Source organism: Syzygium oleosum, unplaced genomic scaffold (assembly GCF_021117445.2).
Source record: "Syzygium oleosum isolate NSW1041296 unplaced genomic scaffold, Sole_v2.1 Sole_v2.10, whole genome shotgun sequence".
NCBI lineage: Eukaryota > Viridiplantae > Streptophyta > Magnoliopsida > Myrtales > Myrtaceae > Syzygium > Syzygium oleosum.
The window spans coordinates 5,471,852-5,488,260 of record NW_026607494.1 but is presented as its reverse complement, the minus strand read 5'-3'; the positions used below and the strand labels follow the sequence as shown (position 1 = coordinate 5,488,260).

At 40.8% G+C, this 16,409-nt stretch overlaps 2 protein-coding genes across 3 annotated transcripts; one reads left to right on the top strand and one right to left on the bottom strand.

The window, feature by feature from the left end:
• The first annotated feature begins 2,917 nt into the window (after positions 1-2,917).
• LOC115683396 (uncharacterized) lies at positions 2,918-8,749 on the top strand. 2 transcript variants are annotated; one of them, XM_030607937.2, is made up of 13 exons: positions 2,918-3,146; positions 3,373-3,435; positions 3,585-3,671; positions 4,029-4,127; positions 4,732-4,827; positions 4,922-4,987; positions 5,066-5,156; positions 5,312-5,379; positions 5,462-5,527; positions 6,404-6,454; positions 6,629-6,693; positions 7,862-7,956; positions 8,566-8,749. In XM_030607937.2, exons 1-12 carry the CDS (start codon positions 2,976-2,978, stop codon positions 7,917-7,919), a joined length of 981 nt encoding a protein of 326 aa, XP_030463797.2. In that variant the 5' UTR covers positions 2,918-2,975; the 3' UTR covers positions 7,920-7,956; positions 8,566-8,749. The 2 variants fall into 2 exon arrangements, with proteins under 2 accessions (XP_030463797.2, XP_030463796.2); XM_030607936.2 differs by having other exon boundaries at positions 3,370-3,435.
• Positions 8,750-12,923: 4,174 nt separating this feature from the next.
• On the bottom strand, positions 12,924-14,808 carry LOC115683359 (uncharacterized). The gene is made up of 2 exons (XM_030607865.2): positions 13,925-14,808; positions 12,924-13,254 (listed from the first exon to the last, which is right to left on the bottom strand). The coding sequence occupies exons 1-2, from the start codon at positions 14,639-14,641 to the stop codon at positions 13,138-13,140; spliced, it is 834 nt and encodes a 277-aa protein (XP_030463725.2). The 5' UTR covers positions 14,642-14,808; the 3' UTR covers positions 12,924-13,137.
• Between the last annotated feature and the right edge of the window lie 1,601 nt (positions 14,809-16,409).

Genomic DNA, 16,409 nt, shown 5'->3' with positions numbered 1-16,409 from the left:
ACCACAACGTATTAGAATTTTTCTTTGGTTAACCGTTCATAAGTGACTGTTGACTAATGAATTGAAAACGTCTCGCACTTTGGGAGGAAACCTTTATTGTTTGAAATGGGAGTCACATGTGGAAACAACCTTACATGTTCTACGGGATTGTTCAATTGCTTATAGAATATGGCTTGAGATTTTCCTGCAACATTGCTTGGAAGAATTCTTCTTAATGAATTTGTCTCGATGGTTCAAAGAAAATCTTTTTGCCAAAGGGCGATCAAACTCTCGTCACGATTGAAGCATAACTTTTGGAGTGATTGAGTAACTTTTCTAGTAATGGTAAAACAAGTGGCTTTTTAAAGATAATTTTGTCTTTCCTTCGAATCCTGCACAGGTCATTCAGTCACACATGAAGGAAGTAATTAACGCCTCATTTGTGAACAACTTACAATTACGTGGACCATATCCTTCTCCCATTATGGTCAATTAGGACCCTCCATCCATTGGATGAATTAAACTGAATATAGATAGGGCTTCTAAAGGTAACCTCGGATTTGCAGGAACAAGAAGATTATTCATAAACGAAGGGGGTGACTAGCTTGGAGGTTTTGCCTCTTTCCTCGGAATATGTTTGTCATTGCAAGCTGAACTTTGGACACTCTGGTTGGGACTCAACTTTGCCAAGAAACATGGTTTTCACAAGCCTAGCATCTAGATGGGCTCAAAAGTTATTACTGAACTTATCAACAGAGAGATCATGATAGATAACACTGGACCTGCTCTACTGAAAGACATTTGAAGAATGTTAAGCTCTCATTCTGAGTTTAATATACAACATAACTCTCTAGAAGGAAATTGTCCCGCCGATTAGCTTGCCAATCTTAGAGTGAAGAAGCGCTCGGACACTATGTTCTACTCAGAGCCTCCTAGAGAATTGATTCATGCTTTGTTAGATAATAAAGTAGGGATAATGGATTTTATACATTAATTTGTATTTTGTGTACTTTTATTTACCAAAAAAAAAGCGATGGCCCCATTCCTTCTTTTTTCTATTTAGAATCGAGTTGCCATAATTAAGTACTTCACATGTTTGTTTTGGTGTATTAAAGAAATTTTATGGTGTATTCATAGATATTCCTATAACGTTTTACATGCTCCGTGTAAAAGTATCTCACCAATAATAAGGAAAAAAGACAAATTCTTTGATATAGTAAAAAATTTAAAAGTATCTTATTCATCATTGCTCTTACAACAACTTATTTATTCATCCCTCTTATCTCAAAAGCTCACTTTCTTGGTCATTTTTTTAATTTTTTAATTTCATTATTCTAAAGTTTATGTCAAGTCTCTGTATTTAATATATTAAAAAATTTATCTTTTTTCCTTACCATTAGCAAGTTACTTTTACATAGATCATGTAAGACGTTACAAGAATATCTAGGAATACACTAAAAACATTATGCACAATGAGACATCTTGAAATTTTTCCACAAACATTCTATGAATGGTATTAGTTTTTGTCAATAAAAAATAATGAGATTTCATTGACATTTCTAAAAAAAAATTCTCAATTTTATACAATGTTTTGATATGATTAGATTTCATCTTTTAAAGTTTCATGTTGGAAACATAACTGTGATTTTATTTTGGAAAATCTTCAAAGAGAGTTTTTTTTTGCTTCATCCAATCATCACATTATATTTATATAAAAGAATTCCGACAAGAAGGGGGCTTGACAGCGATATCACAACAAAAGTGAAAATTTATAAACAAGTGATTATGTCAAAAATTGTCTATGTTAAATTTTTTCTAGATTGTACTCGACAATTTATTCATAATTTGATCGACAACGTTAAAAAGAACTAAGTTTCTTGGAAATTTCTCATTTCGAAAAAACTAACTTTTATGAAAGTAAAATCTAACAATGAAAAAGACATAGTGCCTTTAATATACATGGGTTACCTACAATAAAAAAATGTGAAATTCTTAATTATGGTAAATGAATCCTACATATAAATAAAAAAGAAGAAAGTAAATAAATTTGGAGTCACTGCATTAAATTGCAATTTAATGATTGAGAGCAATTTTGGTGAAATTTGGTTGAATTTAGGCTCCGTTTATTTTGCGAAAAATATAACATTTTTGAAAAATGTTCTCCAGAAGTCATTTTCTAGGAAAATGACAATATTTTCCGATGTTTAGTCGAGACCACCTAAAAATGAATTGAAAAATATTTTCAGTCATTTGCTAAGGAATACCTCATTTGATTTTCCTAAATAAACAAAAATATTCGGGCGCTAGTGATTTGCCCATGGGTAGCCAAGAAATGTAGCACGGGCACTGAAGTCTCAAGCCGGATCCCTAGGCATGAGCATTGGTCTTGGGTCCATCAAAATTTGGTCTTGATACCCAACCCTCTTGCTAAGAGCTTGAAAACGAGCGCTGTGATTTTTATGCCCAAGCGCAGAGTTTTTGGTCCAAGTGTCCATAGCTAGTTATATTTTGAAAACCGATTTCTGATTTTTTAAAGAGGAAATCATTTTCCCGAATTTAAACTTTGGTTGGAAAACCTTTTTTCGTTGACTAGAAAAATATTTTCCGTTTTGAATAATTTTCCTAAGCAATCCAAGCGCAGAAAAATGAGGAAAATGTTTTTTCGGAAAATGAACGATCAAGAAATATTTTCCTAAAAACGATCACCTGTATCATGTACTAATGAAAATATTTTTCATTGACTAATTATTTTAAGCGATATGAGTGATTAATTTTAGGAAAATATTTCTTAAAATATTCATTTTTCGCGAAACAAACGGAGAATAAGTCCTAGGTGGAAATAGTGAAGGTCCTAAATTATGGAAAGAAAGAGTGAAAGCTCTCTCCCATTTATTTTGCGACATTTTCTAGCTCCAAATAAATAGGTGGGGAAGTCGTAATAAGGAGGCCGGGAGGTGGGCGAAGGCAGTGTAGGATTGTGCGCGAAGCAACCGAAGATGAGGAGTTTGGTGTCGCCCTGGTCGTGCTCCTTCTCCCTATATACTCGCGTGAATGGCGGTCCACTCCCTCTCTCCCCTCTTCGTTTCCGCTTCTGCCCTCCTCCCAAACCTCCCAAGCTCTCCTCCCCCTTCTCCCTTCGCCCTCTTTCCATGGCCTCTTCAACTCAGGTTCGTTTGCTTCAAATTCTGCTGCTTCTCTTCCTCCTCCTCCTCCTCCTGCCCCCAAGCTCCTTCCTTTTGAGTTCTTTTCTTTATTCCCAATCGTCATTTGCTTCTGGGTGTTGGTATGCGTGTTTAGAGATGTGAAGTGACTGATGGGTCAACGCGATTTGATCGAAATGGAATTGGGTTCTCATCCCTGGTTTTTGAATGTGTGTGTGTGTGGCAATAGCAGACTGTGTCGCCTGGAGATGCCAAGAGCGAGTTGGATGTTTTCCAGCTAGTCCAAGCTCATCAGGTGATTGGTCGATCATTCAGCTGTAGTCCCTTTGGTTTGACTTCGATTATTCTACACTTAGTGTTCCCTTTTGATGAAAATTGTGGGCGTCCTCATTCTGGAGCTGTACTTCAGTGTTTGAGTGGGTTGCTGGGTGTTTGGTGTTGCAGGAAAAGGCGGCTCGGCTTCCGCCCGTGGAGGAGATCCGGACGGTGCTCGATTGCAGCGTGCGCGGCATGCTCTCCACGTTTTCTCATGTGAGTTTTTGCTGGAAGACTCTTCACTTGAGTGCACACAAATACGGTAAAACTTGGTTGGGTTCTTCTCTGTTTTTGACAATTCTGATTGGACTTGGCGGCATATTCCGATGTTCTGAGGGAGTGATTAGGCACTTGTCTTCTCTGCCAGGTCACGGCAACGTTCATTTGTCTTGTTTTTGTTTTTTGCCCGACTTAGCATGTCGTATATGTTCAATGTCAAGTCCTTCCTGGCAAAAAAGGTGTTTCCTGATTGATGTCTGATGTTGCAGTTGTTGCCTTTTCACGTTATGAATTGATCATGTCCTTGTCCTTAGGGCACACGAGGAACTGATTGCACTTTCTTTTGATTTGCAGATGATTGAGGGTTATCCATCTGGTTCAATGGTTGACTTTGCTTGTGACGCAGATGGATCTCCAATAATAGCAATCAGCAGTCTGGCATACCATTCTAAGGTTTAATCTATAAATCTTGACTTTGACAAAAGAGTCTTTATAAAATCTCCATGTTAGAGGATTTCTATACACGCTTCCCGTGACGGTGTATAAGTTTCTTAGCATGGGAATCTTGTTAGATAGTTCATAAACACAGCTTGTGCGCTACTAATGCATGTAAAATCTTGAAATGGCTCTAGTTTATGTGATGATAATAAAAATGAGTAAAAAGTCCTGTTACATTGGATCGTTAACATAGCATGTGTGCTACAAGCGCGTGTAACATCTTAAAATAGGTCTAGTTAAGCTGATGATTAAAATAAGTAAAAAAAATCACTAGCCATTTTGATTAGATTGGAGACCTATAATTTGTTCTGGCAGTTGGCCTTTTCTTGGTGCGAGTCTGTCATATAGACATTGTTTTGTTTATAGGTAGAGCTACTTTCAAAATAATTTGATCATATCCTAAGCGATCGTATTTGTAAATCATGTTTAGCTCCTTGTCCACAGTGTTTGTAATTTGGGTTTGTCCGAAGCTTGTTGAAGTTTCCTTATTCTCTGATTTAATTTCACTATCCCTGTCTCTGGAAATCACTCTAATCTATTGAGAGCACACTTAATGCAGGACCTTTTGGCTAATTCCAAGTGCTCTCTTCTAGTTGCTAGAGATCCTGACGATAGGACTGATTTGGTGATCACTCTGCATGGTGATGCCATCAACGTGAGTTGTGTAGTCTATTGTACTTCTTTTTGCTACTGATGCTGACAGTGTCATGTTATTCAGAGTTGGTAAATGTGAGCTGTCAATTGTGTAGGTCCCTGAAAAAGATAGGGAAAGTGTCCGTGCTGGATATCTGTCAAAGCATCCAAATGCTTTCTGGGTAATTTATTTCTTCTAATCTGATAGGCTTTTCTGAACTATCTAAAGATGCTTGTTAATTTTCCCTTCTAATCTGAAGGTTGATTTTGGTGACTTCCAATTTATGCGCATTGAACCAAGAGCCGTGCGATATGTTTCTGGGGTGGCAACAGCTTTGTTAGGTTCTGGAGGTAGGTGTCCCGGCTTTCTCTAACGTGTTTAAAGAATGAGGTGAAATCCTCCTAGATTTTTGTACTGTATGCATTTCCATAGTGCTTCATTTGGCACTTCAGACTTTGCATTATTGATTTACCAACTGAAATATTTGATTTTTCATCACACTCAGAGTTTGTCAGGGAGGAATACAAGGCTGCAAAAGTGGACCCAATTGCACAGTTCACTAAGCCTGTTACGGTAAACACAAATTGTATATTTTTCCGATCCCTGTCAATAATGATGATTTTCCCTCATTTAACCCGATTTCCTTGATTGTCAGTCTCACATGAATAGGGACCATGCTGAAGATACTAAGCTCATTGTGAGACACTGGACTTCTATTCCGGTACGAATCTTACATCTCGCTTTTATAAATATGATTGGAAAACAAATTTTGTTAGCTGATAAGTTGCAGCTTGTAGAGCGTCATATGGTGAATCAAAGGCTCAGATGTCTAGTCACTAGGTAAAGACACGGATGTAAAGTTTAAGCCCTTAACATAAGCACACAGGATGATAACGCATGTTGAACAGTTCAAAGGCACGAAAATGAGTAACGTATCTGAGATAATTCTGGAGTGCCTATATAGTATTCCCAGTAGTCTGTGGTACAAGCTTCTTTTTTGTATCTCTAATCTCTTTCTGTCTTAGGATGTTCACTTCTACTAATCATTTTGCATAATGTCTGCTCAGGCATATCGAAATCAAAGATTTCCTGTTCTAACAAAAATGATTGCTATGTGGTTCATCTATGTTGTCATAGACAGACTGTAGACCCAGAATGTCCTTTACTCCTACTAAATAATAGCATAGTTGATTATGTGCGTGAGGAATCGCCAAAATATTTAAATCATATGCTAAAAGCGATTTGAGCTTATGAACCTTAAACATACAGCGTTTAAGATTGAATGCATCGCTACTTTACCCTATATTCATAATATCGCCCATGTTGCCATATCTTCATGTACTGAATCTGTATTTGTGATATATATCTTTGCTCCGTGGACTAAAGAATGAAGTGTCTGAGACAAACATATAAGGTTCTGACTCTTTGCATTATACTTGCACAATGTTTACGTGCATATTTGTTCTCCTGGTGTAAAAGAAAGGTCAAGATCTGTAAGCTTGTTGTATTGTGGTAATAACTTAATGCCATGAAACAGCATATGAATTGGCATCTATTGGATGTAAAGTTTTTGAAACAGAGGTATCTTTTTGTGTAGGTGGACTCTGCTTATATGTTGGATCTGGATAGCCTGGGTTTTAGTGTCAAGGTATTCTTTTTTCCCCAACTTCTTCTTTGATAGTTCAAAAAATTCATCGATGAGTTCATTGTGGCTTGTACAAATAATCCTTCAGGTTTCATTGACTCTCAGCTAACTTGCATTGTTCTACTGCTTGGCTTTCTCCTTTTCTCTCACATAGGGTTTTATTTTTCCTTTTGTCAGGCAACATGTCAAGGAAGTAATTTCAAGCTTCGAGTCCCTTTTCCGCGTCAAGCTGTGGATAGAAAGTAAGGCATTTACATTTAACATATCTCCTAGACCTTGATGTAAGGTTGCTTTTCTGGTTTATGTCGCTCTTTTAAACATTTTCGGCAATATCATTCTTATCAAAATAGACTTCTGAGCTTCTCTTCAGTTTGTTGTTGCATGTGATGCAATAGATATAGGACAAGGGTGGTTATGCGATTCGCTTAACTACGTTGCAGTAGTCAAAGTGGAGTACATAAGGCGGCAGATTAAGTCTTCATGGGTTAGTTTAGAGTTTTGTCCATATTCTCGTGTCCTGGTGCGAAACTTTTGAACAGTCCCTCGGCCAATGTAAACCTATACTTTTTGTTTTGGCTCCCCTTAATATTAAGGGCATTCCAAGTGAATCAGTGCTTAGGACTGAATTTCTTAAGTTATTCATTTGTTTTTGTTTGTTTGCATCACGGCTCCTGTCTCTTAGTCCTAATCTCCCTAATTGACTGTTAAGTAGGGAGTGAGGAAATCATCCTGGGAGAATAATAAGCTTCCTCTCTTTAGTATTTAACTTCAGAAATTTTGTCCCACTTTCTGTTGAAAGCTGTTGTTCTTGGGGTTATTCCATAAATTGTCAAACATTGCCTTCTATCTTGGAGGTGGTCCAGGTGTGTGAATTTTGATGGATAGTTATAAAGATCTCCATCTTAATGCATGCGGAATGTTATGTTAGAGAGAGTAAATGTTTTCATGCATTATAGATACTAAAAGACTTTTGGAGGCTTTTATTTGCAAATCTATAGGGCAGTAGCTTCTTGATATTGTATATCCCTACTCCTTGTTGTCATCTTTATATTAGACCTTTTCTTTTTCGAACTTTCAGCTACCTTTTATTAGTAGTTCCTGTATACACTGATTTTGCTCTCTCTTTTCCTCTCACCAAGGGGAAATAAAATAAATAAATAAAGAGTGGCGGCTTCAGTCGGTCAGCAAAAACAGGAGGACTATTTTTGTGAAGATTTGTTTTTCATGATTTCTCGATATTGATGTTTCTTCTGCAGAGCTTTATTTTATTGGGTTATAGCAAGTACACTTGACTATGCTAGAACAGTAGGCAATTAAAAAGTGCGGGTGAAACCGTACCTTCTTAGTTCATTTATTGAACCAACACAACCACCTCCCTGATGGAAGTTGAATCAATCTTGCATTTCTCAGGGATGTGAAAACCCTCGTGGTGGAAATGCTTCAAGCTGCAAAGGGTCAAGACAGTTGATAGTGCAGTTAAAGGATAAAGAGCTGCCCATGTCTTGGTAATATTTCTCTGGAATCTGTTCGCTTCAGCATATCATAAAGCAGATGGCTCCCTCATGGGGACCTATTGTCTCATTCCAAAATAAGAGAAAATAGAAAAGAAAAGAGGGCTTCGAATACAGTTCACATTCAACACTATGCCAACCTTTATGTGGATATTGACTGTTCGAATCCCCTTACATGACTGGTCTTATCTGATAATTGGACACTGTGTTTGAAAATCTGCGATGGTTAGTCGAGGCCATTGAGATCATTGACTACTCTCTCTTCCTGAATTCACATTACTTTACGTAAATGTATCAGAGCTTTTTTTCTCGTATTTTTGTGGATCTTCATCACCATTTTACGCCCAACTTTACATGGATTAAAACCCATAAGGTGTCTACTTCATCGAGAAATGGTTTTATATATTGAGGTAGTTAAAAAGCTTTGCTCCATCTTATTGTCGACATCTTAAACTTGTCAGCCAACATTATCTCCTCTATGCCGTTCATCATGCTGTTGCATGATGCATATCTAGTATCCTCATGATCCTAGATAGTGACTTTTCATGTTGGAAGTTCGAAAGCTCAACTCTGTTTACTGCTAAAATGTCTTTCATCCTGCAGGATCCAGCTGAGAACAAGAATTGCTTGCGCTGGTCAGACCGCAACCTCTCGAAGCCGCAAAAGAAGTTCTTTATTATACTGATAGAAAATTTACCACGTATAGTTGGCTCACTCATTCCACCGCGTGATGTAAATGTGGACATGCTACAGTTACAACGATGAAATGGCATATTATAGTTCCTTTCTCTTCGTTTTGTGTCCAGCAATGATAAAGTGACAGGGGAAATTACCAAAAAGATCCTGAATTTATTGCACGTGTGTCAATTCAGTCATAAACCTTTGAATTTGGCCAATTTAGTCCTAAATCTTTGACGATTCCAATTCAATCCCAAACCTTTCGATTGTGCCAATTAAGTCATAAATCTTTTGATATTTTACCAATTTGATTCTAAACTCTTTGATGATTTGTCAATTTAGTCATTTCGCCTAATTTTGGCCGGAAATTACTAACATGGCGGTCCAGTTAGCGTTAGTTGTCCTATGTGATACGACCGGCATTGATATAGATAATTTTTGTAATTATTAAAAAATTTGAATTTTTTCATTTTTTTCTTTACATTTTTTTTTTTGTCCTTATTTTCCTATGAGGTGCCTTAGCAATGGCCGGTGGAGGTCACTGGCTATCGGCAAGAGTGAGGGCCTCGACACCCTTGCGCCCAGAGTCAAGGACGCCCCTCGCTAGATCTGGCGAGGGGACCCTCGCCCAGCTTGCCTAGCCCTCGTCCAAGTGAGGCTGGCCTAGCTCACTAGCCTTTGATAAGGGATGAGCAAGGGTCCCTTGTCGAATTTGGCGAGGGCCGGCCTCACTAGCAGTCGGTGAGGGCATTTCGACCCTAGCCCTCACTAGCAGTTAGCAACCTCTGTTAGCCAGCTAGCAACTTGCGAAGGAAAATAAAGGAAAAAGAAGAAAGAGAAATGAATGAGAAAAAAGAAAAAAGGAAAACAATTTTAAAAAAATTACAAAAATCGTCTATGTCAGTGTTGGTCGTGTCATGCTATGCTACGTAGGACGACCGACGCTAATTGGACTGTCACCTTAGCGATTTATGGCCAAAATTGGGCTGAAGGGTTAAATTGGTAAATTGTCAAAAGGATTAGACTAAGGTTCCGTTTGTTTCGCAAAAAATGAACAATTTGAAAAATATTTTATTGAAAATGATCGTTTCTATTGCTCACAAAAACGAATGAATAAAAAATGTTTTCATCGTCCATAAGAATGTTTAAACTTAAATTGTTATCAATAATGAAAACATTTTTTATTAACTAATTATTTCAAGCGATACAGTTAATCAATTTTAAGAAATTCTTTTTATAAATCATTCATTTTCCGCGAAATAAACATAGTCTAAATTGGCAAATCGCAAAAAAGTTTAGGACTCAACTGGTACAATTGAAAGGTTTAAGACTAAAATTGGTATAAGTGTAATAGGTTTATAACTAAATTAATCAAATTCAAAGATTTAAGAATGAATTGGCACAAGTTCAATAAGTTTAAGACTATTTGGGCAAATTTCCCCCGGAATGACACATGTACATTCCAATCACCTGGTAGTTCATCCTAACCTAAACATACAGATGGGTAAGTGCGCATAGACAGAATCCAACAGAGAGAGCATTAGGAAGAAATGAAGAATAAAAAACCTTAACCTAATCAGTCTGTGCCACGATAAAGTATTAAACCCATGCTTATGCACTGGAAGATGTATGTGTCTCTCTTTTGATTGATCATCAAGAACATGAAGTTGGGGGTGGTGGGATCTTATTCCTTAAAAAAGATATCATGGTTGGTGTCAAAAGAGCTGTCTTGACACCAAAAAGCCTGAAACAACACAGTCTTCCAACTACGCAGGCTTTAAAAAGAACTCCAAAAAGAGAACCACGCCCCATGTGCTCTCTCTGTCTCTGCCTCTCTCTGCCTCTTCTTTTTGCATATATAGTCCTACACATTCCTCACCCAATAGCTCTCATAAAGTTGCAAGCTTGCTCTCTCTTGAATCGAGCCTGCAAGAAGTAAAGCCTTTCATTTGCGACTGCAACCGTCATTCGCCAGCAACAAACCTATCTGCAATGGAGGCGATGAAGATGAGATTGTTCTTGGCCGTGGTGATCGCCGTGATGGCCGTGTCGGCCATCCAAAGTGTATCGGCTGCCGAGGCGCCTGCGCCTGGGCCGGCTTCGGACGCCCCCGCCTTCATGCCCGCCGTTCTTGCTTCTCTGATTGGCGCTCTCGCTTTCGGGCTTTTCGTCTGAGTCAACCCTGTCCTCTGTCTTGTTTGGCTTTCGTTTTCAACGGATTTGCGCGCGGATTCCCTCGGTATCTTTCTCACGGATTGGGTGCTCCATTTGGTGCATCACTTCACTCTCGAAAGCAAAATGAGAATCAGTGATGACTCGGGATTGATGTCTTTGTACGTCGGTCTTTTATCTTCTGCTTGTACTTTTTGCTCTCTCTTTTCGATTTGTCCCACCTTCCTAACTAGTCAATTCTAGTAACGACATTTTCTCTTGATATGATGGTTGCTGAATCTTATTGATGGCTTTTGCATTTAATTACATGCACGTAGACTCATCTTTGAAATATCTACCACTGCAAAATCGACACTATTGTATAGTCAAAATCACATTGATATGAGAAAAATCAAGATCCTAAGGGATAAAATGTTCGATATTCGATGACCGGTGTATATCACATCATTGGTTTGCGTAATTTTTGTGTTTGCAACATCGCTTCAATGTTGGCCTTCTTCGATGTATTGTCCACGAACATATGTTGGTATAGGCCTCCTTTTGAAGTACTCTTGATGGTGTTGCTTACATGTATTGTCTGTTCCCATTTTCGTTTTGAGCAACAAATCAACACCACGCCAAATGATTTCTTGTATCATTTACAAAAATAAATGAATGTGTTATTTTAATCATCAACTGAAAATGTTTAGGCATAATAGTTATTGATGTGCAAATACTTTCCGATTGATTAAGTTTTCTAAGCCATATAAACACACTGTTTGAATAACGTTTTCCAAATTATTAATTTTCGGCGAAATGAAAAACGAGCAAGCTTCGCTCTGACAAACTGTGCAGGCTCGTAAATGTGAGACGGTGGAGCATCCTCATGATATGTAATAACTAGACATTCACCCGTATCGGCACGGATCTCAAATTTATTAAGAAAATTAAGAAGTGGAAATAAAAACCAAAGTAAAACTCCATGCAATATTGAAACTTTGAACATTGGGGGAGAAACGAAGCACACAACCAACTCATGAAATCGATCCGCTTATCCATCACCTTTTGTCCTTACCGTGGTAAGGTTTCCATATATGATACGAAGTAGCAGCATAGGGAATGGACAGTTTTGGAAATCCTAGAATCGAAATCAAGGACCGTAAACGTACATCATCGACGCCTATGCGATAGGGATAAATTCATAAAATAGCTCGAAACACGAACACTAACGGAACAGGCAAATGTCGAGGGGCCGGCTTCCTTTATGCAGAAAACATCGAAACCTAATCGCACAATGAGGAGAAAATTCTGTTAACAGTTTTGCTCGTAACTTTGTCGAAGGGTCCCCATCGTGAACACCACCACCCTTCACTCCAACAATTGGAACATGTTCCTTACTTCACAGGGATCTCTACAGACGTCCTTCATTCGCTGTAGTTCTCTTCTTTCTTTTCTCTTTCCCTTTTCTGCTTCATTCTATATCCTTCCTCTCGCATGAACAGTGCTGCAACCACTGTCTTTCACCTTCTAGCTTTACCCCCACCACCACCCACATCACATAATTCACAGAAACTGACCTCGACCGGCACTTAAACAAAGCTTGTCTCGTTACTACGTGGGACTCGCTTGTCTCCCCCCTTCCTTCAACCGGTCAACGTTTTTCTCCGTTCATGTCCCGAGAGAAATATCTTCTGGCCCGGATAGCTACGCAGGGCAGATTTCAAGAACCGTCTGCCATGGCTGTTTAGCTTGCTCTTAGAAGCTCAGATGATTCATCATTTGGCGTTTCTACCATTTCATTGGGTTTCCTCATGGACTGAATTGACCATTTGAATAAGTGATAAAGCCATTATGACAGATAAATTAGATAAACAGGTCGTACAAGCTTTATGCAGCGCGTGATCGTTTGCTTAAACAACAAGAATCAACATGCCAACTCATGTCCCACTAAACTTCCTCCTCTAGCGTGAGTCATCAAAGCAATAAGGAGATGCAGCCAACCTCCAATATCCTACAAAAGCTTCATGACTTGTCGACATGAGACTAAAAGCTGGACTGATGCGTTTTCTAGCAGTTGTATAGCTTAAATCAGCTCCCAACATACAGCACTAGAAATATCGCTGAGTCCGGACTTAGATGTTGCAGACAATCATACATTCAACGATATACCGTTCAGAATATATACAGCAGTGGCATATCTGATTTACCATAAGATACTAGAAATTTGCAATGCTACTGTACATACAGATAGAGCGAAGTTTCATGTACAAAGAAGATGGGGATCCCATACATATATCATATAAGGAGGATCCCGAGAGCTGACTGAGGACAATCATGCATCACACTTCAAAGAGTATCATAATAGCCGCCGACGATGATATGAGCGCGGGTGTGAGGCACTCCTCTCACTGCAGCTATCATTTTGTTCGGTTTGGTTGCATGATGGACGACCTTCTTAATTCTCTGCACCACAAGTTCCGAGCTAATCAGAATCGATAGGTATCGAGCATGCAGAAACCTAATTTATATGTCTACCCTAAACCAGGAGGCGAATCACGGTGTTAACAAGCGCCTCAATCAGAATTATATGTTTCGAGTACGTAAAAACAGACACCTTTTCTGCATGTTAAGTTTTCTTGTAATATGCCGGATTAAGCAGCAAGCCTCGTTTCTACTATCTAGAAAACACAAAAAAACTGTCTTCTTCAACCTTCCTCACAATGTGAAAACATCACCAACCACATGCATATCTTGTTGTTGACAGTATACTCAGTTTAGGATCATCCTCCTGGTAATTCAAGGACTTAGCTCCCATCATATGGTGGTACTCTGTTTTCTGGCACATCTTATTTAAAGACTAATCTAAAGGGCCACCCAAGTTTGGTCGAGGTTCGATGCCAAACTGCGCCGAAGGAAGCCCTTAAGGCCGCCGCGATAACCTCCTATCCCGATAATTAGCAATCGCAGGGCGGTCTGCGAAGCTCCAGACCCGCGGGCGTCGACAAGAAAACAATATCTACGTTGACAATTGTCGCAACTACTTGATGGGAAAAGCCAAGCAATGTGTTGCATTCTAAGAGATATACAATGCTGCAATGACAAATCAATCGAAATTTCTCGTTTTCGTTCTGACCTTATCGTCACTGTAGAGCTGGAATCGCAGGTTCTGCTTCTGCTGGCTCTGCCTGTCGTTCCCCTGACGGCTCCCGAGGATGAGGACGCAGAACGTGGCCGCCGCGGCCACTCCGAACGAGCACAGAGCACCGATCCCAGTGAAGCCCCTCTTCAGTATGCTGTTCAACCCGTTACTGTCACCCTCACTCTCGCTCCTCTTCTCTTCCCACAGGACCTCTCCCGTTTCACACTCGGCGTCGTTCTTGTCCTTTACCGCCGCCGCCGCCGCCGACCTCTCGCTCCCCATCCTGGGCGGCGAGCGCAGGCTCTCCATCTCCGCCGCCGCGGCCGCCCCGGCCTCCCCCATTGTCATGTCGACGAATTCGTGTCCGTCCCTCGCGACCTTCTTGAAGAAGACGCGGGACGTTATCTCCCGCTCCGAGCCCGACGAGCCTCCCAGGCTCGGAGCTTCGACTTCCCCAGCGGGCAAGTCGGCGACTTCCTCGACCCCCGGAGGCCCCGGGGCCGCCTCCGGATCGGGGCCGATCGCGACGGTGGCGATCCGGTCCGCCGGCGGGGGGGAAGGGGGGCAGCGGAAGTGGTCCATGTCGAGGACGCTCTCGGAGTGGCAGCGCCGGCGGCGGGAGTAGATCTTGCCGCCGCCGCCGCCGCCGCCGTCCTCGTGGGAGTCGAGGAGGCCGTCGACGGCGAGGAGCTCCCACTCGTCAGTGTCCATCCTCTCGAGAGGGGGCGCCCGAAGGGAGGGAAGCGATCCGGCGTTCGCGGGGAGGGTGGAGGCGGTTGGATTTCACGGAGGGAGCGCGCCGTCGTGGATCGCCGTGGCCATCGTCGGTGGGGTGTTGTTCCTCCGGTGCGTTGCGTTGATGCGGGGGAAGAAGAAGAAGAAGAGTGCAGAGGCCGTTAGAGAGAGAGAGAGAGACAGAGAGACAGAGAAGTGCAGAAGATGACGGATTGGAGGGTGGTGGGTCCCAGGTGGGCCCCACGCTGGATAATGTGCGCCTCTTTGATTGGGCTCATTCGGATATTTCCTTTTCTCTTTTAATTTTCTTCTCTTTTCTTTTGAGGATTTCTTCTCAATTCTCTCGGTTGTTTTTTTTTTCGAGCAAATAGTAGCACGTCCAAAGTCCAAACTAGGAATTTGCTCAGACCAAAAACCAAAAAAACAAACAAACTTGGAATTACCCTGAATGCCAGCATGTATTCATCTCACAATTAGCTTATAATATAGAAGGGTCACATGTCTCGGAAATCAAACATGACGTGTCGAGTCGATGTCGTATTATATTTCTTTTTCCATAGAATTTCGTGCTTTATTTTTTATATTCGCGTCATGTAATCTGAATATATCTGAAGCTGCCAAACCGATCTAAACTCAATATGCCGAAATCGAACCAGGCAAAATGACCTCTCCCATCTGACCAAAAAGAAAAAGAAGAAAAGACCTCTCCCGTTCCGACACGCACAAGACAGTTACCGAGTTTTGAAACCACGTGCCTGTCTTTTCGGTAATCAACTGTACGGGCTTTTTTTCATCTACGATTTTCGAATTGGCACATGCAATCGATTCAATGGAAAGAGCCTATTGACAAAAGAAGGAAGAAGAAGATAAAAGTGGCAATGGTTAAGGTGGTCCTCGGGACACCTTTTTGAAGAGCGTTTGCCAGGGAGAACAGAGAAGAAGGGGCAGTTCTTGAAGGGTAGATAGAGGGAAAATTTCAATTTCGGGTCCAAAATGAGGCCATTTTCTCAAAATGGGGTCTCAGAATTGAGGTTAGCCCATTTAGAAGATGCGAGTGTCAACCAAATAAAGGCTGCCGGCGTCAGACATGCCGGCCGTAGCGTGCGAGTTCGCGAACCGCCAGCGTGTTTTTATATATTTTTTCTTTTCCTTTTCCTCTTTTTTTAGGTCGACCTTGCCCAACGCCGGCGATGAGGCCCGACCTCGCTCGAGCCCTGCGAGGGCCGCCCTCGCCCCAGCGAGGGCGAAACCGCCCGACGCCGGCGAGGGCCGCCTCGCTGGGACCGCGATGGCCGCCTCGCCGACGCCGCGAGGCCCTCCTCGCCGAAAGGAAAAAAAAAAAAAAAAAGAAAAAGCAAAAAGACGAAAATGCCCATGGACTAAATACATTGGGGTAAATGTGTCACAAAAGAAAGTTCGGGGTTTTGGTGTCACAAAAAATTCGGGGTAATGTGTCGATTATAGCAAAGCTTGGGGTTTTTAAGGTGGTTTTTTCCCAATAAAAAAACAAACAAACTTGGAATTACCCTGAATGCCAGCATGTATTCATCTCATAATTAGCTTATAATATAGAAGGGTCACATGTCTCGGAAATCAAACATGACGTGTCGAGTCGCGTCGTACTCTATTTCTTTTTTCCATAGAATTTCGTGCTTTATTTTTTATATTCGCGTCATGTAACCTGAATATATCTGAAGCTGCCAAACTGATCTAAACTCGATATGCCGAAATCGAACCAGGCAAA